Below are 21,041 nucleotides of genomic sequence, written 5' to 3'. Positions count from 1 at the left end.
TTGTCACCATGGAAGGGGGGAAGGGGGGAAAATAATGTATGAGACTATATGGTTATGTTGAAATTGCAAATAAAAACATTTTTATTTTTATTTTTTAAAATAGTCTTCCCCTCCATGAATTTGTTTAATCTTCCTTTAATGCAATCTAAGCTGGGGACCATCATTGTTGCCATTGGGAAGAAGTTCCATACTTAAACTCTGTTTTGTGTTCTTTCTTTTGTACGTCACATGTGATGTAGGTGGGGTGGCCCACAACACAACTGAAAGCATTTGTCCATCTCCAGATTCCTGCAAGGTTGCCTGCTTGATAACAAGAAGAACATATGTTTGAAGAAGATTGGGAAATGTTTATTGAATATATGGGGGGAAACTGTGCATATTTGAAAACATGGGCAGCATTCAGATAAATTCAACCGTGTAAATAATTTTGATGGATGCAATAATGGAAGACTCAATGGTTTAGCTTATATAAAATATGCAGGGATTTATGTTATGCAAAATGAACCACGGGAAGAGAAGAAGAAGGGAAGTCATTGATATTTTAAGGTTGTTTAAATGAATAGTCAAAAATGTAAAACAGAAAATTTAATAAACATTGGGGGGGAGGTTGCTTGCTTGATAATGGCCGAGCTTAAATATCCTGAAAGCATGCTGCTGTTTATTCTTCAATAACTCCAGGTTAGGAACAGTTTCTGGAAGATGGCTTACACCTTTGGAGAGGCACAAAAGGACCCCTGAGCATTAGGTCCAGTCGTGACCAACTCTGGGGTTGCGGCGCTCATCTTGCTTTATTGGCCAAGGGAGCCGGCGTACAGCTTCCGGGTCATGTGGCCAGCATGACTAAGTCGCTTCTGGTGAACCAGAGCAGCGCATGGAAATGCAGTTTACCTTTCCGCCGGAGTGGTACCTATTTACCTACTTGCACTTTGACGTGCTTTCGAACTGTTAGGTTGGCAGGAGCAGGGACCGAGCAATGGTAGCTCACCCCCTCACGGGGATTCGAACTGCCAACCTTCTGGTCAGCAAGTCCTAGGCTCTGTGGTTTAACCCACAGCGCCACCTGAATCCCTTGGAGAGGCATACGTCACAACCTAAAGGCAGCTCACTGTTTCAGCAATTGCCACCGAGTGCTTACGGCGCTGAAATGAGTCTTGACAATCACCAAGGGGAAGATATTTTATCCTAAACCCACCTCTCTCATTTCCTCCCCTCCAGGGCCCCAATTTCCACAATTCCTCTCTTCTCTCCTCTTGATTCATTAAGGCTAATAGGGCTGCAAAATGTAATAAAATAAAAAATCCCAGCATCCTTTTTACCGCTGCTTCTTTCATCCTCACTGCATATTTTGGAAATGAGTATGTTATGTTCTAGAAGCAAAAGCTGAGAATTTCTAAGGGAAATTGCTGTTTCTGCTCATTAATTCTGGGCGAAGGCTTCGGGTAGAGAGAGAGAGCATGGAAACCCGAACAATGAAGGAAGGATTTGTGCTCTCTTCTGGGAGCCTCGAGACTGTCATTCTTCGCAGTCGAAACAAAAAAAATAAAATAATAATAATAAAAAAATTCATTCCAGTAGCACCTTAGATACCAACTAAGTTTGTTATTGGTAAGAGCTTTCGTGTGCATGCACACTTCTTCAGATACACTGAAACAGAAGTCACCAGACCCTTATATATAATGAGAGGGTGTGGAGGGGTATTACTCAGAAGGGTGGTGGATTCAAGGACGTTTTGTGCAGTTAAGAGTGGGTGAAAATACTCTGGCAGTTTAAATCCGCTTTAAACAATGGAATTTTTGCCACCTGGTGAGTGAAAAGAGAAATGCCTAGAAAAGTGCCGGGCAAATGAAGATGTATAAACACCCCACATGCAAATCAAGCTGCATGCTCATGAATCGTTGACATCTCTCTGTTGTGAGAGACAATGGAGTGAAGTCAAACAGCTGCATTAGCAGCACTGAAGTGACCTCCCTGGGGTGCAACCCTGGGCAGTGTGTCTGGAGGTGCTGGGCTGCCCAGACAACAAGACCCTTCTCTTGCCCTCGCCGGTGAGGCTCAAAGGAAAGCAGAGCAATACATTTGGCACCAGCTTGGCTCCAGGAGCTGCTGGAAGGTGCCATCCAACGCACCAGGAGTTCAGCCTACACTCGAGTAGGACCCTGGCAGAGACACATGCCTGACTGGCATGTTCCCTCTCTCCTGGTCGATTGTTTGGGAGCTTCAAAAGCTTTCTTCAGCCCAAACATCACAGCGATCGGTGCCAACCGACATCGGCACACTTACGGATCCGCAGAGTTTGCGCCACTTGCGTGGCAGACCTCAGCAACTCAGCATTTTGGCTAATCTACTTTATTTACATATAAACACACACAGAGAACTGCAACATGGCTCCCTCTCTCTCTAGCATCAGACAGCAAAGAGAAAAAGAACAAAGGACAATAGTCCCACTTCACGGAACACAGTAACAAAAACATCCTGTCTCCGTCACTTCCCACTCTGTGGAGTCAAAACATATACTGTCATGTGAAAGACAAAAATCCCATGAGTCCAATCATGGAGCAGGAATTCTAACACAACGATCTTAGGGACTCTACTCCTGATGTGTGTAGGGTTTACTCCATAGCCTTTTCTTTTAGGGTCAGAGTTTTTCTCCTAGATGGGCTACCTACCCAGGTTGACGAGCCCCATCTGCCACTCAGTTCCCTCTACAGAATACAGTGGTGCCTCGCAAGACGAAAAGAATCCATTTTGTGAGTCTCTTCGTCTTGCGGTTTTTTCGTCTTGTGAAGCAAGCCCTTTAGCGGCTTAGCGGATTAGCGCTATTAGCGGCTTAGCGGGCTTAGCGGATCAGCTGATAAGCAGCTTAGCGGCTTAGCGGATCAGCTGTTAAGCGGCTTAGTGGATCAGCTGATAAGCGGCTTAGCGATCAGCTGTTAAGCGGCTTAGCGGATCAGCTGATAAGCGGCTTAGCGATCAGCTGTTAAGCGGCTTAGCGGCTTAGCGGATCAGTTGATAAGTGGCTTAGCGGCTTGGGAAAAAGGGGGGGGGAGGAAAAAAACCCTGCAGGAACTCGCAAGACATTCTCGTCTTGCGAAGCAAGCCCATAGGGAAATTCGTCTTGCGAAGCAACTCAAAAACGGAAAACCCTTTCGTCTAGCGGGTTTTCCGTCTTGCGAGGCATTCGTCTTGCGGAGCACCACTGTATACAGAAACAGCCTTCTCTTGAAAATTGAACCCACTCTTAGTCTCATCCACTCAATTTGCCAGAGCCTGTCTGTGAAGCAGAACCAGTGAGGAGTTTAGTCTAGGATGCTTTCGGAGAGGGCCAGATAGAGAGGTCTGGAGGGCCACTTTTGACCCTGGGAATGACCCCCCCTGCTGCCTTAGAGCAATAATCATGAGAAAACAGAAAGATTACAGTTTCTGTTTTAGGAAGCCATTCAGCACAGAGGCCATGGGCATTGGAGAGTAGAAACTAGCAAAGAGGTAGAGAAACAGACAGGAACAGAAGAATCGATACTGAGTTGGCCTGTATAAGTTTGGAAAGCAAGCATCTTAGAAAAAAAGACTGATAAAATAAATATGCATTCTTAAAAACGCAGGTTAGTCTACAGAAGTGGAGAATAGAGAAAGAGGAGAGAATGCAAAGATGGTATTTCAGGGAAATAATAAAATAAGTAAAACTAAAAGCAACAATATCGGCGCCATCCAGATGCTCCCAGCAGTATTTTCAACGAAGGGAAACAAATGAGTGAAAAGTAGACTCGGCTCCTTGAAAAGAAATGGAGGAGGATGGAGAGGAAAAGAGAGAGGTTCATTAAATGCAGTATAAAAAGAAAACAAGAAAGTATGGGAGTCTTAGAGAATGCAGCATACATAATATTCACTTTGAAGGTGCATTACTCTAGTCTATAAATAAATAAACAGAGGCAATCCATGAAGTGCCAAAAGCTGCAAGAAGCAGGCGGGATTCTTTGTCTTTTTGAAGCAACATTTGAGAAAAGTTAGAATGAGTGCAAGATCTTGCAAAGCAAGTGAGTTCTACAGGCAGGGATGTGGAATCAGTGATTCTTTGGAAGTTGTTAGACTCTGTCTCTCATCAGCCCCAGCCCACACAGCCAGCCATCTGTTGTAGTTCAACAGATAACTAGAAGGCTCCTGGCTCCTCATCCCTGCTCCATACTTGCACCAAATTGAACATTTGAAATTGTTTCACAATGGATATAGGTTCTGCTGAATGATGAATGATGGGGGTGGAGATGCTCCTTCAGGTATACTAGACCAGTGTTTCCCAACCTTTTTTTGGCAAAGGCACACTTGTTTGATGAAAAAAATCTCGAGGCACACCACCATTACAGCCCCATGACGTCAGCGCGCAGCGTCACGCCGGGAGGGACGCACGAAAGTGTAACTTTCAATTTTTTTCCCTCCCCCTTGCCGGGGAACCTCCAAGTGGGGTGTGAAGCGAGCGTACCTCAAGACCGAAACGCCTAATTCCTAGGGGGAAAGCATAACTGGGCGTTAACCGATCGCAAACCCTGTCCTAGCCCATTAACATAGGAAATTAACATATACAACGCGGCAAGACACCGGTTTTGGAATCCGTTCCTTCCCCCTCTCGTCTGCCGAGTTGGTCCCTGCCCCTCTCGCGAGACTCGCCGCCGGGTCCGCTCTCGCGCACATAGCCCGGCGAGAGGGCGCCTCCCCAGCGCGCGCGCCTGTGCGTGCGCCTGCGCGCTCTGTGCCCCCTCCCTCCCCCTTTTCGGCCCAGCGCGCCGCCTTGCCTGTTCGTGCACCGCGCGTGTGAGGCGAGCGGGAAGGCCGCGTAGCCCCCCATGCAGGAGACCCAGGAGAGCCCGGCGGCCGCCGAGACCCCCGCCGCTCTGCCCGCCCAGGACGAGGGGCCCGGAGGAGGAGGAGGAGAGCCCGGCGGCGGTAGCGGAGGAGAAAGAGGCGGCGGCGGCAGCAGCAGCGGCGACTCGGAGGCCGAGCTGCCGGATGGGCCTTCCGCGGAGGAGCCTGAGGGGAAGAAGGAGCCGGAGCCCGAAAAAGGCGGCGGCAAGGAGAAGGAGGAGGCGGAGGAGGAGAAGCCACGAAGCAGCAGCGGCGAGGAAGAGGAGGCCGCTGGTGAGCGTCGGGAGCAGCCGCAACCGTCTTCGCCTCCGGCCGCTGGGCCGCCTTCGCCGCCTCAGGAGCCGCCCGAGGTTGCCGCTGTAGCCGCCGCCGCAGAGGAGCCGCCGGAGCGGCACACCAGGCAACATCTCGCGGCACACTACTGTGCCGCGGAACACCAGTTGGGAAACACTGTACTAGACTGAGGCCAATAACAGAAGCACATTGAGACTGCACTGGGTGCTGAAATTTTGTGCCCCTAACAATTTTGCACCCAGGGCAACTGTTCATGTCACCCCCTCCACACTACTCCTAAGAGGCAAGGGGGTGGTAGAAGGGTCACAGAAGGTGACCCCCCCCTTCATCCCATAAACTCATCCCCTATGCCTCCTACCATTATTCAAAATAGCAGTTTGCACAACCCACTAAGGAAGACAACAACACAATGAAATTCAAGACAGTAACAACTGGGTGCACATTTATTGAAAATCCAGTTGAAACTATTTAGTTTAATTCATTCAACAAAACTAATGAACTTGATTCAGTAATACCAGCTTTTCAAAGTCTCATCGTCATTTACACCTTAGCGTGTCCTCTCAGGTTATTGCACTGCCCCACAGGGGGTGGTACTGCCCACTCTGAGAACCCCGCACTTAACAGATGTGCCTTATCATGCTGGTTTGGGGTCTAGACTATCCTGTTGCTTCTCTTGCCCCTTGCCTGTTAACAAAAGGAAGAAGGAGATTTCTGTTCCGGTAAGAACCCAAAGAGGGCACTATCGCGACGCACATTGTCAAAAGAGCGAGGATTTGCTAGCGCATATTGTTCTGGCTGGAAATATCTTGGAGAAACATACAGAAGTCAATATGATTCCAATGAAATAACACACTGCGTCTCCATTATGAAACCTCAAAAGAGAATATTGCAACTCACGTAGCTTCCATTTGTGCTGAAGGGCTTATTAATGAATAGCTAATCTCACCAAGTAGCTGTGTAAGTGTGCTGGCTCGGCCTCCGGAGAGACGGCCATCAGTTTAAATGCAAGTGGGGAATCTGGGGGAAATGGTGGTGGCTTTTGCATCCACTTTTACATTCAATTCCATGGAGTATTTCTCTCCTGACAAGACTGTTTGAATTGAAACCTGGGATATATTTGCAGATACATACCGTGTTTTGATCTGTATGCTAGACCTCCCCATCCAAACAACACATCTGCAAGTATTTTTTTTCCCGCTTTCAAGTTCCAAGTTTTCAAAAGTTTCTGCTCCTTTTGTGAAGATCAGTCATAGAATCATACAGTTAGAAGGAAACATGAGGATCATCTAGTCCAACCCCTTGCAATGCAGGAATACACAGCTGTCTCTTATGGGAATCGAACCTGCAACCTTGGCATTATTGGCACCATGCTCTAACCAACTGAGCTGTCCACTAACGTAGGTAGGAACACAGGAAGCTGCCTCATACTGAGTCACACTATTGGTCCATCTAGCTCAGTAATGTCTGCCTTGTAGCAGTCAGAGGGATCCTCTAACCCAGCGGTTCTCAACCTGTGGGTCCCCAGATGTTGTTGGACTACAACTCCCATCATCCCTGAGCTCTGGTCTTGCTAGCTAGGGGTGATGGGAGTTGTAGTCCAAAAACATCTGGGGACCCACAGGTTGAGATCCGCTGCTAACCTGAAGATGCCGGGGATTGAACTTTTGGCATGCAAAGCTGATGTTCTGCCACGGAGCTATGACCCTTCCACCCTAACTGGGTTCTGGAATTGTAGCCATGGGAGAGACGGTGGTGCTGCAGAAGGGAGCACAACTCTGGGACATTTTGTAGAGGAGGAATCACAGAATCAGAGCATTCACAGTGCTGGTTTTGACCAATGAAGACTTAAGCGACTCAGGGTCACAATACTTCAAGGACCACCTGTCTCCATGTGAACTGACCTCCACCCTGCGACCATCTTCTGAGGCCCTTCTTTGTGTGCCTCCTCCTCGAGAGATCTGGAGGGTGGCAACACAGGAACACAGTGGATTCCCATTAGTGGAATCCTCTCCCAGGGGAAGTTCACTATTTGAGGATATTTCACCCCTCCCACTGCAAGAATCTGCTGATGTTTCAGAAAGGAGGGGGCGGATTTTGCTCATGACTTATTCCGCTCCAGCCTGACTTCAAAGGGGAAGTCTGAGTGTTATCTGTGTATAGATAAGGTCGCTGCTCATGCAGCTGTAACACTCAGTGCAGTCCAGCGTCTCCATTTAGTCTGTAGTTAGTTTGTATAGTAGCTGTTGAGAATAAAAGAAGTTATTCTACAGAAGCTGTCGTTCGTGTGGTTCATGCTCTGCTGTGCTCCGCTGACTACTGGAAGTGAGTTTGGTGCTCACAGCTCTGAGTTGTGAGTCCACAGCACTTAGACCTGCTTCCTGCGTGAAAGGTCTCTGGAAGTGCTTTCCAGCTCGCCTGACCCAGTCAGGGCTGAAGAGGTTGAGCCCAGTCGGTGGCACTGGCTCAAAGGCGAAGCTGACACTATTCACCTTTAGGCACTAGACAAAATGGCCTCTTCAACCAGCCTTTGGCTGATTAATATCCTACATCCTTTTAAATGTGTTTGTGTGTGGGGAGCAGTATTCATTTGTGCTTTTTTTGTTCTTGGTTTTATTATGTATTTTCTTTTGTTCTTTTTATGTTATTTTGTTCTTTTGTTATTTTGATGCTGTGAATCACCCTGAGATCTACAGAGGAAGGGCAGTATACAATTTTAATTAATAACAAATTTAATTTAATTTGTATCATCATCATAACACAGGAGGTCCCAGGTTCACTCCCAGGCATCACCAATAAGGACTGGGAGAAACAGATCATTGAGACTTTACAGATCTTATAGCGTAGCAGTGGCAGCAATTGGAACAAATGCTATCCAGCAGCAGCAGCAGCAGCAACAACAACAACAACAAGCCTGTTTTTATCTACAGCTTAATAAAGCAAGCATCACTCTGGCACTGACATGCCTCTTATTTCTGGTAAATTGCTGCAAGGATTTCTCAATCTGGCATAGGACTAGTACACCCTGCCCACGTATTTTCTGTTTGGTCAAGGCCGTCTTGTGCAACTGAGAAGGATAGTTATCTCTGGGTCATTGTCCTGCTCTAATGACCTTTGCCTACAAAAACAATTGCTGGATCCACAGGATAACTGGGAAGGAGCTTGCTTCGGGTGGCTAGCCAGGGCTGTGGAGAAAGTCTCAGGTCCTGTTTGCACTCTACATTTTAAGCAGTACCATACCACTTTAAACAGTCATAAAAGGTAAAGGTAAAGGTACCCCTGCCCGTACGGGCCAGTCTTGACAGACTCTAGGGTTGTGCGCCCATCTCACTTAAGAGGCCGGGGGCCAGCGCTGTCCAGAGACACTTCCGGGTCACGTGGCCAGCGTGACAAAGCTGCATCTGGCTAGCCAGCGCAGCACACGGAAATGCCGTTTACCTTCTTGCCAGTAAGCGGTCCCTATTTATCTACTTGCACCCGGGGGTGCTTTCGAACTGCTAGGTTGGCAGGCGCTGGGACCGAGCAACAGGAGCGCACCCCGCCACGGGGATTCGAACCGCCGACCTTTCGATTGGCAAGCCCTAGGCGCTGAGGCTTTTACCCACAGCGCCACCCGCGTCCCTTAAACAGTCATGGTATCCCACAAATAATCATGGGTGCTGTGTTGGCAGCACTGAAGTGATCTCCCTGGGACGCAAGCTTGGGCAGTGTGGATGGAGGTCCTGGGCTGCCCAGACGACAGGACCCCACTCTCGGCCTTGCTGATGTGGTCCAAATGAAAGGAAAACAATACATTTGGCACCAGCTTGGCTGCAGGAGTTGCCTCCCAGAGCTACAATTCTCTGAATTTTCTGGGAAGTGGGATTGATTCTTAAACCACTCTGAGTATTTCAGACCCTCTAAGTACAGTGGTACCTCAGGTTATATACGCTTCAGGTTACATATGCTTCAGGTTACAGACTCAGAAATAGTACCTCAGGTTAAAAACTTTGCTTCAGGATGAGAACAGAAATTGTGCTCCAGTGGCACGGCAGCAGCGGGAGACCCCATTAGCTAAAGTGGTGCTTCAGGTTAAGAACAGTTTCAGGTTAAGAACGGACCTCCAGAACGAATTAAATACTTAACCCAAGGTACCACTGTACTGGATTTACAGAAGCCGTCCTGGTTTCTGATTTTATTCCAGAATGTCCTGCTTTTCCTTAGGACGCCTCTGTTTCCATAGGAGAAATGTTGGAGGGCATGGCAGGACATCCCTATTTTCATCGGAGGGTATGGAGTTATGCGACCCCCCCCCCCCAAGTCAAGGAGATAAGTAACTAAATAAGCTTTAGAAGACATTCGAAGGCAGCCCTGTGTAGGGAAGTTTTTAAAGGTTTAATTATGTTTTTATATATTTTGGAAGCCACCTAGACTGGCTGGGGCAAGCCAGTCAGATGGATGAGGTATAAATAATAAAATTATCATTATTATTTAATAGGACACCCCTATTTTCCTCAGAGAAATGTTGAAGGGTATGGAGTTTTCCTTTCTTAAGCTGAAGAGTAATTTTTGCGATGGTGATAATTTCTATTTAGGCTAGGGATGGCCAATTTTACAATATTGTCATAGGCTTGGTGGCAGGACGGAAAAGGCTTAGGTGTGATGTTGTCTTCCAGCCTGTGGTTTTATATCTGTAAGATGGGCTTCTGCAGCTGAAGGGGATCCTTAAGTGCTCAAACCAATCCATTTATTGAGTTAATGGCTCTAGCCAATTTCGTTAAGTATCTCTTTGCATGACTGAAGGGCGCAGAAGCTACTAGCTAAAGATGCTTTGAGAAGGCAGGTCTTCCTTCACTTCCCTGGCAGGAAGTGAGGTCACTGGCAAACACACGAGAACAAAAGGCCAGAAGTCAGTCTTGTTTAGAGGTCGGGGCTGGGGAGGGGTGGAGGGGTGAGAAAAAGAAAGAAATCTCAGAACATTTCTCCAAAAAATAGATGCTGATAAAATGTGGCTTAGCTCTTAGCCACTTCTGCCTCACCATCTACAAAAAGACCCTGCAAACCTTTCTTGATTTAACGCAATAATGAGATGGGGGGGTGGGGAGTGTGTGTATTATGGAACATGATGACCTGATCAAAAAGCAAATCATTTTTGGTCCCCAGGCAAAATATGGCAAATTGAGCCATTGGAGCACACTATAGACACTGTGGGCTTATTTTACCTTGTGAAATGCCCTAAGCTCTTTGGATGCGGAGTGGTATATAATAATAATAATAATAATAATAAGAAGAAGAAGAAGAAGAAGAAGAAGAAGAAGAAGAAGAAGAAGAAGAAGAAGAAGAAGAAGAAGAAGAAGAAGTTGTTGCTTAGGCCTGGGACACAGCTTAGTCAAAGAGGCTGCAGATGAAGAAGCTCCTGGAACTTTTACTGGCTTTGAAAACACATTTGGCTGCTTAACGTGGAGGCTTCTCCATTTATCACATCAAGAAAATCCAATTAGAGCGTTGATAAAAACAGAGCATCACTTCAACTGCCTTTCCAAAGCAACTGAAGCATTAATTACCATGTAATTTGTAGTCTTTAGGCTCAGGAAAATACTCTGAGGCTTAATGAGGGAGGGCATGAAAGAGATAAAGAGAACGCCTTCTGTCCCAGGAACACATGAACAAATGTGTTTGCCAAATAACCAGAGAGGTGCACTTGCAACGACACAAGAAGCCTCTCCAAAGTAGAGGCAGACGATCTCCTCCTTTAACAAAGGAGATGTGTGCTTGTCCATAGCCTGGCCCTTGGGGAGGGGGCGGGAAAGGAGCTTTGTTCTGCCCCATCACCCTTTCGCCGCCATACACATTGGCCCATTCCATCTACAGTGGCACCTCGGGTTAAGAACTTAATTCATTCTGAAGGTCCGTTCTTAACCTGAAACTGTTCTTAACCTGAGGTACCACTTTAGCTAATGGGGCCTCCTGCTGCTGCGCACCGCTACTGCACAATTTCTGTTCTCATCCTGAAGCAAAGTTCTTAACCTGAGGTACTATTTCTGGGTTAGTGGAGTCTGTAACCTGAAGCGTCTGTAACCCGAGGTACCACTGTATACATTTTGCTCCTGAGGGGGCCGTGGTTGGGACGAGAGAGAGAGAAGTGGTGAGAAGGAAAGTAGCCTGTTATATTTGCTAAGCAAGGGTAAGGCTGAAAGCCCCTTCTGCATATACCTTTAGATCCACGGGGGATGAAGATCCCCGCCTAGAGTTGTGTAGCTATTGCAAATACAGTGGTACCTCAGGTTACATTCGCTTCAGATTACAGACTCTGCTAACCCAGAAATAGTGCTTCAGGTTAAGAACTTTGCTTCAGGATGAGAACAGAAATCGTGCTCTGGCAGTGCAGCAGCAGTGGGAGGCCCCATTAGCTAAAGTGGTGCTTCAGGTTAAGAACAGTTTTCAGGTTAAGAACAGACCTCCGGAACGAATTAAGTACTTAACCTGAGGTACCACTGTAATTTATTTGCTTCTCTTGAGAAATGCCTGTAAGGGCAAGAGGCAGGGGTGAGCAATGGGCAGAGCCCGGGGTGCCATCTCCTGGGGGCCGAGCCCTTTTGGGGACCCCCAATATTTTTGGGGAGGGGCACCCCCATGTTGAATGAGGGGGTCTGTGGGTGGCTCCTTTTCCTCTTGCTGCTTCCGAGGAGCAGGTGTGGGGAAGCAGCCCCGAGGCAGTGGCAGCAGCAGGAGGAGCCACGTTGACGCCATGTCCAGCTCCACCCTCTGGCTCCTTCGATGTCCTGACATCATGCATGCAGCTCTGGCCCCCCAGTTCTCAGTTAGCAGAGGCAGTTCAGTACACCTGCTTTGGCAATGGTATTGCTACCATGTCCTGCAACAGTGATGAGGCAGGGCTGTGGAGACCATGATGCAGTTTGGGCATCCCAATGGGAGTGCCACATGGACTTGTTCAGTGTGCTCAAACTGCCCTGACCTTGCCACCCCCTGCCACCCCCTCCCTATTCTGGTAGGTGGCAGCAACACAGCTGCAAATAGCCCCTCCCCACTGGCAGCTCCTGGTAAGGGGGAACAATCTGCAGCATAGTTGTGGGCTGGGCGGCAACTCCCTCAATAACTGCCTAGCTCAGCTGTGGGGGAATCTTTGACCCACCAAATGTTGCTGGACTACAGCTGCCATCAGCCTCAGCAAGCATGTTGAATGACCAGGGATGATGGGAGTTGAAGTTCAGCAATATCTGGAGGGCCAAGTACAGTGGTACCTTGGGTTAAGAACTTAATTCATTCTGGAGGTCCGTTCTTAACCTGAAACTCTTCTTAACCTGAGGTACCACTTTAGCTAATGGGGCCTCCCACTGCCATCGTGCCACCGATGTGCGATTTCTGTTCTCATCCTGAAGCAAAGTTCTTAACCCGAGGTTCTATTTCTGGGTTAGCGGAGTCTGTAACCTGAAGCGTCTGTAACCCGAGGTACCACTGTATTCCCTATCCCTGGCCTAGCTTGCCTAAATATCATGGGCCTAGCTGTGCTAATGCCACCCTCATACTATATGGCAGGATAACTGTGCATTTTGAAACGCAGATGCAAAAGAGTGCAAGGACATCTTTGTCTTGCAACTGTGAGAGAAACAAAGGGAAAGGTAAAAAAAAAGAAAAGGTAAAAGACCCCTGGACAGTTAAGTCCCGTCAAAGGTGACTATGGGGTTGTGACACTCATCTTGCAGGCTGAGGGAGCCAGCCTTTGTCCACAGACAGCTTTCCAGGTCATGTGGCCAGCAGGACTAAACCACTTCTGGTGCAACAGAACACTTTGACGGGAACCAGAACTCATGGAATATAATAATAATAATAATAATAATAATAATAATAATAATAATAATAATAATAATAAATTTATTTATACCCCGCTCATCTGACCGGGTTTCTCCAGCCACTCTGGGCAGCTTCCAACAGAATATTAAAATACAGTAGCCTATTAAACATTAAAAGCTTCCCTAAACAGGGCTGCCTCCAGATGTCTTCTAAAAGTCTGGTAGTTGTTTTTCTCTTTGACATCTGGTGGGAGGGCGTTCCACAGGGCAGGTGCCACTACCAAGAAGGCCCTCTGCCTGGTTCCCTGTAGCTTGGCTTCTCGCAGTGAGGGAACCGCCAGAAGGCCCTCGGCACTGGACTGTTTACCTTCCAAACACAGTGGTACCTCTTTATCTACTTGCACCAGCATGCTTTCAAACAGGTAGGTTGGCAGGAGCTGGGACAGAACAACGGGAGCTCACCCCATCATGGGGATTTGAACCGCCAACCTTCTGATCGACAAGCCCAAGAGGCTCAGTGGTTTAGACCACAGTGCCACCCACACCATAGGACAGAAGCAGAGCACCCTGTTCCCATACCCAAGACTGCAGGTGGAATCCCATGCATCCTTAAAAGACTCTCATGTTTGTTGCCAGGCTGGTGGAAGCTGCTCTTTCATAGTCCGGTGGAAGACCTGATGCTTTGCTTGCGGAACGTTCCACCTGCAGAGTCTGGGAAGAGGTGAGCTGCATTCAAAGGGACCACAGGCCTCATCTGCCCCACAGACTGAGAGTTCCTCACCCCTGACCACCTTTGGGAGAAGGTCTAATGAAGGCCCCCCATTGTAAGAGCCCAAGAGCCTCTGTCACGCAGCTATACTGATCTAGATCAGTGTTTCCCAACCTTTTTTGGGCAAAGGCACACTTGTTTCATGAAAAAAATCTCGAGGCACACCACCATTACAGCCCCGTGACGTCAGCGCGCAGCGTCACGCCGGGAGGGACGCACGAAAGTGTAAGATTCAATTTTTTCCCGTCCCCCTTGCCTTCCTTCTGTGCCAACCGCCAAAAAGCCAAGAATCGCGGGACCGCCGGCGGAGGGGGGGAGGGCGAGCGGAGGCAGCGGCGAGCCCCGTTCCTCCCCATCCGCCCCATTCCGTGCAAGGAGCGCGAACAGGTGTGAGAAGGGGGTCAAACCTGCGGGTCGGCGCCGGGGAACCTCCAAGCTTTGGGGGTGGGGGGGAGGAGGCAGCAAAGCGAGGCAGGAAGGAGAGCGCGGCTTGGCGAAGTACTCGGCGGCGAAGACCAGCAGGTCCGGCGGCCAGTGCCGCAGCACCTCCACCGTGTAGCCCTGCAGCAGCTCAGTCAGACCCGGCGGGATCTCGATGCTCATCTTGTAGCTGAGGCGCGCGGGAGACTCAACGGACGGGCCCGGGAGAGAGAGAGAGAGAGACACGACGGAGAGAGAGCGGGAGTCCCTGCTCGCCGTCGCCACCGCTACAACTACTATGGCGGTTGGTCGTGGTCGCCGCCGCCGCCCACCTCTATCTATCTCTCCCCCTCAGCTTTCTACGCGGGCCTCGAGCCGGAGGTGGGGGGTGGCCGCCGCCGCTTTCTCCGCCTCCACGTCCTGCCTCCTCCTCCTCGAGCCCTCCGTCAGCCCTGAGGGAACCGCCGCGCTCGCGCCGCCGCTCTCTGACACGCGAGAAAGAGAAAGGAATGGAGCGGCGGGGTAGTCGGGGGAAGGAGGGGCCGGAATGGAAGCGCGAGGCGAGCTGTGCATGCCCAGCAGGAAGCGGCGGAGAGCGCCACAGAGAGAGAGAGAGAAGCAAGGGAGGGCGGGGAGTGGGCGGGAACACGCTTCATGCGTCACAATAACGGACAAGAGGCGCTCGAGGGATAGATTAGGACCTAATTTGACTTTTACAAAAAAAAAAAAAAAAATCTTTCGAATTTTCCCCACGGCACACCAGGCAACATCTCGCGGCACACTAGTGTGCCGCGGAACAGTGGTTGGGAAACACTGATCTAGATGGACCAAAGGTTTGACTCAGAATATGGCAGCTTCATCTCTCCAGCCAGCTGTGAAAGTAACATTGCAGAATAATAATAGAAAAGAGGGACTCACACTGTGAACATAAGAAGAGCTCTGCTGAATCTGGCCAAAGGCAAATCTCACACAGCACTGTGTTCTCACAGTGGCCAGTCAGATGCTTATGGCAGGCATGTCTATGACGTGAGGGCAGTAATGGTCTCCCTTCCTGCAGTTTCCAGCCACTGTATCTGACAGCAGAGGTAGAACTTACTTGTATTGTTTTGTTCCAGTTTTAATATACGTGCTGGTGAAGCAAAGGAAGTATTCTAAGCAGACTCCGCAGTGTTTTTCTTTCTTTTGTTCCAAAACACATTTTTTAAAAAGTATGAATAGCTTCAATACTTAATCCTTCAGTGTGCATATTTAGCTCTTTATCATCTAATCCGCTCCCTGTGTTTTCCCTGTTCCTGTTGGTTAGCTACTTGCAACGTGAAATTGTCACCTTCGTTTGCCTTGGGGAGTTGTATTGTTCTATGGCTGAAAAAGTCTTAAGAGAAAGAGCTTGTCGGTGTCTGAATGCAGATCAAAAGAAGAGAGAATGTGCGATATTATCATGGCAAAGGTGGGTTCATCCTTTTGTGGTTGGAATTCCACCAAATAACGCATTTGCCCTGGGAACGCCTAGAAATAAAATGTGCTTTTAGCAACTGAAGAAGGGGGCACAGCTCAGTGGTAGAGCATCTGTTTTGTCTTCAGAAGGTCCTAAATTCAATCCCTGGCATGTCCAGTTAGGGTTGGGAGAGACTCCTTGGATAGCCATTGCCAGTTACTGGGCTAGAGGGACCAAGGCATCTTATTATATTCCAAGGACTTCTATTCCTTCACTCAGCGTCTGAGCTTGGCTCCGTGCTTGGGGAGAAGGTCCATGCAGAAGATCCCAGGTTCAATCCCTGGCATCTCCAGGTAAGACTGGGAGAAACTTGAGCTTGAAACTCTGGAGAACCACGGACAGACACTGTAGATGATTCTGAGCAAGATGGACTCAGTATCAGGCAGCCTCTTGCCCCGACAGAACTTGCTCACGAAATTTCTGAGGATATGCCTGGAGGTGCAGAGTGTTCTAACACAGGTAAGTGGTGAGGTGAAGGGCAAACAGGGGCACAATTTTACATCAACTGGCATACTGGGATAGGCCAACTAGAATGTTCAAATGCTAGAAGGCTATATCTGATCAGTTGCTAGAAGGCTGCCTGTTTGGATAGCTCAGTTGGTTAGAGCGTGGTGCTGATGATGCCAAGGTTGCAGGTTTGATCCCTCTATGGGATAGCTGCATTGAATGGGGGTTGGACCAGATGATCATCAGGGTCTCTTACTGCAATTCTATGATTCTATGATTTATCTCTTGAATTCAAGGATTGTTGATATCCACTAGATCAGGGGTGGCCAACTCCCAAGAGACTGCGATCTGCTCACAGAGTTAAAAACTGGCCGTGATCTACCCGCTTTTTGGGGGTTCAGGTCAAAGCTGAGTTTTTTCAGGGAGGAAGTAAAATATTGAGCTTTTTTTAGGGGAGCCACAGTTGTTCAGCTTCTTTGGGGGGAGCCAATGATGTACACAGACGTCCAGTGATCTACCAGTAGATCACGATCTACCTGTTGGACATGCCTGCACTATATTGATACCAATACTTATTCTGATTTTCTGAGCATAGAAATAAATATTGGAGTTCAAGGTGTCTTAGAGCAGCCTTCGCCAATGTTGGGTCCTCCAGACAGCCATCTTAGATTTGACCATTAAAGATAGACTTGCATATTAAAAACAAATCAGGTATTGCAGGAGGGGTATTCTTTTACAAATGCAGCAAGGTTGGGGTCACATTTAGACTTCTTTCCTGGCTGAACTTTCTTTTATAATTGCTCTCTAATCCAACATTAATTTTCTACTGGAATCTCACCCTTTTGCAAGGAGCCTTCCACCCTCCCCTTTCCCTCTCCCACTACTTCTCACATTTAATTAATATTTTCCCTTTGTGTCAAAATGCTTCAAAAGAAATACTTTTTCAAAACTGGTATTTACTGGGAAATATGGGTTTGGTAGAGGAATTGAGTGGGTGGCTGGCTTTGTAAATCAGGAGACAGTAAGAAAAAAATTCTCTTTGCTTAACTCTAGTTCTACAAGTGAAATCTTTGCCACTTGTTAAATTCAATTCTATATTAGCAATAACAAAAAAATATTATACCCACCAGTGAGCATAATTGGGGATTGTGTGCATGTAGAGGTTCAGGTTTCAGTGAAACAGCTTTGTTGAATTCTTTTTAGGATGAATTAGGAAACTGTTATTTCATCTTTAGAGGGGATATCAAATTCAGGCTTCCCCAACCTGGTGCCCTCAAGATATTGCTGAACGACAATTCCTATCAGCCTCAGCTGGCATGGCAAATGGGCAAGGAATACGGGAGTTGTTGTTCCAGACATTGGGTGGAATTTGATGTCATGCAGAGATGAATGTTCTGCCTGCAGAAGCACATCACCTTTCTGGATGGAGCTATCCTTCCCATGTGCTTTTCTGGGGGGCTCTCTCGACTGCCCCAGAGCCAATTTTGGGGTGTGCAAGGTGCTTGGGGCGGGAGGAGAGTGGGCTCATTTAATCTGGTAAACTGATACGCTTGTGCAGATGGAACATTCATCTAGTGCGACGGTGAATTCTTCTGAGAGAGGATGGGGGGGGGGGGAGAGCCCCATTGTACAAATGAAAATATTTGCAAGGGAGTTCTGCTTATGGAGTTTGATAGGTGAATCCTGTATGAACATATAGAGGATGGGCATGCCTGCCTGGACTCTGGACATTTATATAATATGAGGATGAGGAACCGGTGGCCTTCCAGATGTTGCTGAAATCCAAATTCCAGTATCCATGGCAAAACGTTACTCTGTAACCAGGACTCTAACTATCTGTGGCCTATTAGAAGCAGATGGAATGTTTTTACCCGCAACACTCTGTTTTAATGTATCTATGTGTGGTGGGGTTTTTTGTTTTGGTTGTATGGCGCTTTGATTTGCCTTGGGCAAGATAAAGCAACTAACAAATTTAATAAATATTCGAAGCTAAATAATGATTGGTCTTGCTAGCTAGGGCTAATGGGAGTGAGCATAAAATTTTATTCATTTCAATTTTTTATTACATTACAGTGGTACCTCGGGTTACATACACTTCAGGTTACATACGCTTCAGGTTACAGACTCCACTAACCCAGAAATAGTGCTTCAGGTTAAGAACTTTGTTTCATGATGAGAACAGAAATCGTGTAGTGGCGGCGCGGCGGCAGCAGGAGGCCCCATTAGGTAAAGTGGTGCTTCAGGTTAAGAACAGTTTCAGGTTAAGTACGGACCTCCGGAATGAATTAAGTACTTAACCTGAGGTACCACTGTATGTTATATATTTATTAATATTTATAAATTGTTTTATTTATTAATTAAATGGACCCAAGGTTCATAGAAGTTCAAAGGTCTCCATCCTCTAAGTTCTGAACAAGCCGGGGCGCCAATGATACATGCAGGTGAGCAAAATCATTTTCACAAATTGTGACCTGGGACGGGTCTCTTTCAGACCTTTTAACATACATGTGGGCACACACAATCTAGGAGTTCATATAATGCCCAAGCAATTCACACACACACACACACACACACACACACACACACACACAGAATATTTCTCTTCAGAACACTCTTACAAATTCACCTGCTTAACACATTTTTCCCAAGCAAGTGATAATGAGTTTCTTTCTCACTGCCAAGCAAGGACCAGAAGCAATCAGTGTAGTTTACGAACCCATTGAAACAGCAATTTCTTGTTCAAGCGCAAGGAAATCCTCTCAAACGTTTCTGCTCGTATTATGAAGCTCTTGACACGGTCTTAGAAAGAACAAAATCGAACCCTTTCTCTTTGCTGTCGGAGGCAACCCAAAATTTCCCATGGAAGTTTCCACAGCAGCAACACACAACGTGTGCCTGCATACATATGTATATTTTAAAAAAATCCTTACCTCTCTCGATTGCATGGCTATACGTTAACATGAGCAGCAAGGCGGTTATGATGACGGCCTTCATTTTTGTCCCCTGACAATTGCACAAGTTTAAAGGGAAAATGATACGATCGTGGTTTGCTTCCCGGGGGCTGCTTCACAAAGGCGGCGGAAAAGTTTGCCATGCCACTTATATCTATTTACTCCCGATTTTTTGATCAATCATTAATTTTGGAGTGGGGCAGGGGGCATGCATCCTTGGCCTGACTGAGATAATCTGAAGCTTCTTCAGCAGGCAAACAGACCCTGGTGGGTGCTGACAGACTCCAGACCATATTCCATTTTAAACATTAACTTAAGAATGCTCGGTTTTGGCACATAAAAGAGAGAGGACCTATGTGGTCCTTCTGCTGCAGAATCTTGTTTCTGACAATACTCTCCGCATCAAATGTGGCACATTTATCTAATAAAAGAGTAGACTCTAGAACCATGCACCAGATTTGTCCTGAATCCCAATGCAAATCAGGCCTGTTTGGAGGGAACTGGGCCTCAGACAACTTGGACTGAGACAGCCACAGATCTCCGTGGGTCAGTTTGGATGGCCCAAAGGGATCCAGGGCTGCCAGTGGATGGGGCATCAGGCAGGAAGGAGAGCTAGGCATCGCATTTCCCTGTGAAAAGACCTCCCTGACTACCAGCTGCATCTTCCCAGAAGAAGCTAGACCACCTTTAAATGCAAACGAAATCAATTTTCTCCCCATCCCTAGACTGTACTACATTCAGTATCAGAGGCAGTGTGCCTCTGAATAACAGTTGCTGTAGATCTTTAGTGGAAGAGTCTAAAGAACTCATGCTTATGGGCATTCCATGGGTATCTGATTGCCACTGGGAGAGAAGAATCGGCTCTTTAGTCTGATCCAGCAGGGCTTTTCTAACGTGAAAATGACACAGTGCATTAATGCTACACACAGAGATAATTAAGATATAATATCAATATTGTGAGTTAACCAGTCTCATACAACCAACATATTGTAGTCTAATTAATGCACAAAGGGGTTAACACCATAGAGTAAGCTGTCCTGACAGGCTTAGCTCCCCTTGGGAGGGACTAGGTGATGAAGCTTCCAATCTACCAGAGAAGCTCAATGTGTGAGGAGGTCAGAGCTGGTTGCTGCAGCTCAGACTGAATGGGTCTTAAAAGTCACTCTTGAGTTCCTAGACCAATAATTTAGGAACTTTCACCACTGATGCTCAGCCAAGTTTTACTGCGTGTGTAACTTTTCTAAATGTTGTATAGATATGCACATGAACTTGACCTTTGGAGAGTGTGTAAGTAAAGTATTTTAAACTTACCAAATATGTAGTCTTTTTCTATGTGGGGGAAGAGGGGAATTTTTTTGAAAGAACTCACAAGGGTTTTAAGGCTTTAATAGCCTCTATCTCCACACTTTACTTTGCTGCATGTTTCGTGTTTTTAAATCTATGCTGGAGTTTTCTCACCAAAAGCACTTGCCCCAAATCTGGATCATGCCATTCAGAGAATTATCCTTTTTATATATCTGTATTTTTCATTGCCATTAACAAATATCAGGTATAATATATAAAAAGACATTATATTACAGATTGTTCTGCAAAAAGAACATGCATATGGGGGAAACCCAGTAAGATGGGTGGGGTATAAATAATAAATTATTATTATTATTATAATTGTTCAAAATTCCACGCAGATGTGAATATGAGGAGACACTGGCGCTAAATTACTGGTGAATTTTCATGGGGACTTAAAAAAAAAAAAGAAATCACAAGCTGATGTGGAAATGTGGAGATCTTAATTTAAGCCTGGAAAAATAAGAAACAGAGAGGAAACTGAAACTGACAGATTCACACACCCCTAAGACAAACCTATCATGACTAGCAGTTATTGCTAGCCTCATTCCCCATGACAGCCTCCCTTTAGGAATAAGGTGTGAAGCATGGTGCCCCATCATTTCTGTGCTTCTGGTGCATGCTGAAAACCTTTCTCTCCAAACAGGGTGAATGGTCACGGGGACCCTGCATTAGAGAACACC

General features: G+C 47.1%; 1 protein-coding gene across 1 annotated transcript in view; it reads right to left on the bottom strand.

Moving 5' to 3' along the window:
* The window catches only part of GC (GC vitamin D binding protein), a 39,523-nt gene extending 20,374 nt beyond the window's left edge, over positions 1-19,149 (bottom strand). The window contains exon 1 of the mRNA XM_028744811.2: positions 18,994-19,149. Coding sequence (XP_028600644.2) covers positions 18,994-19,057 — 64 coding nt within the window. The 5' untranslated portion in view covers positions 19,058-19,149. The remainder of the gene's footprint in view (positions 1-18,993) is intronic.
* Between the last annotated feature and the right edge of the window lie 1,892 nt (positions 19,150-21,041).

This window comes from Podarcis muralis, chromosome 9 (assembly GCF_964188315.1).
Source record: "Podarcis muralis chromosome 9, rPodMur119.hap1.1, whole genome shotgun sequence".
Lineage (NCBI taxonomy): Eukaryota > Metazoa > Chordata > Lepidosauria > Squamata > Lacertidae > Podarcis > Podarcis muralis.
Note: the sequence above shows the minus strand (reverse complement) of the source record. Positions and strands in the feature narration are given on the sequence as shown.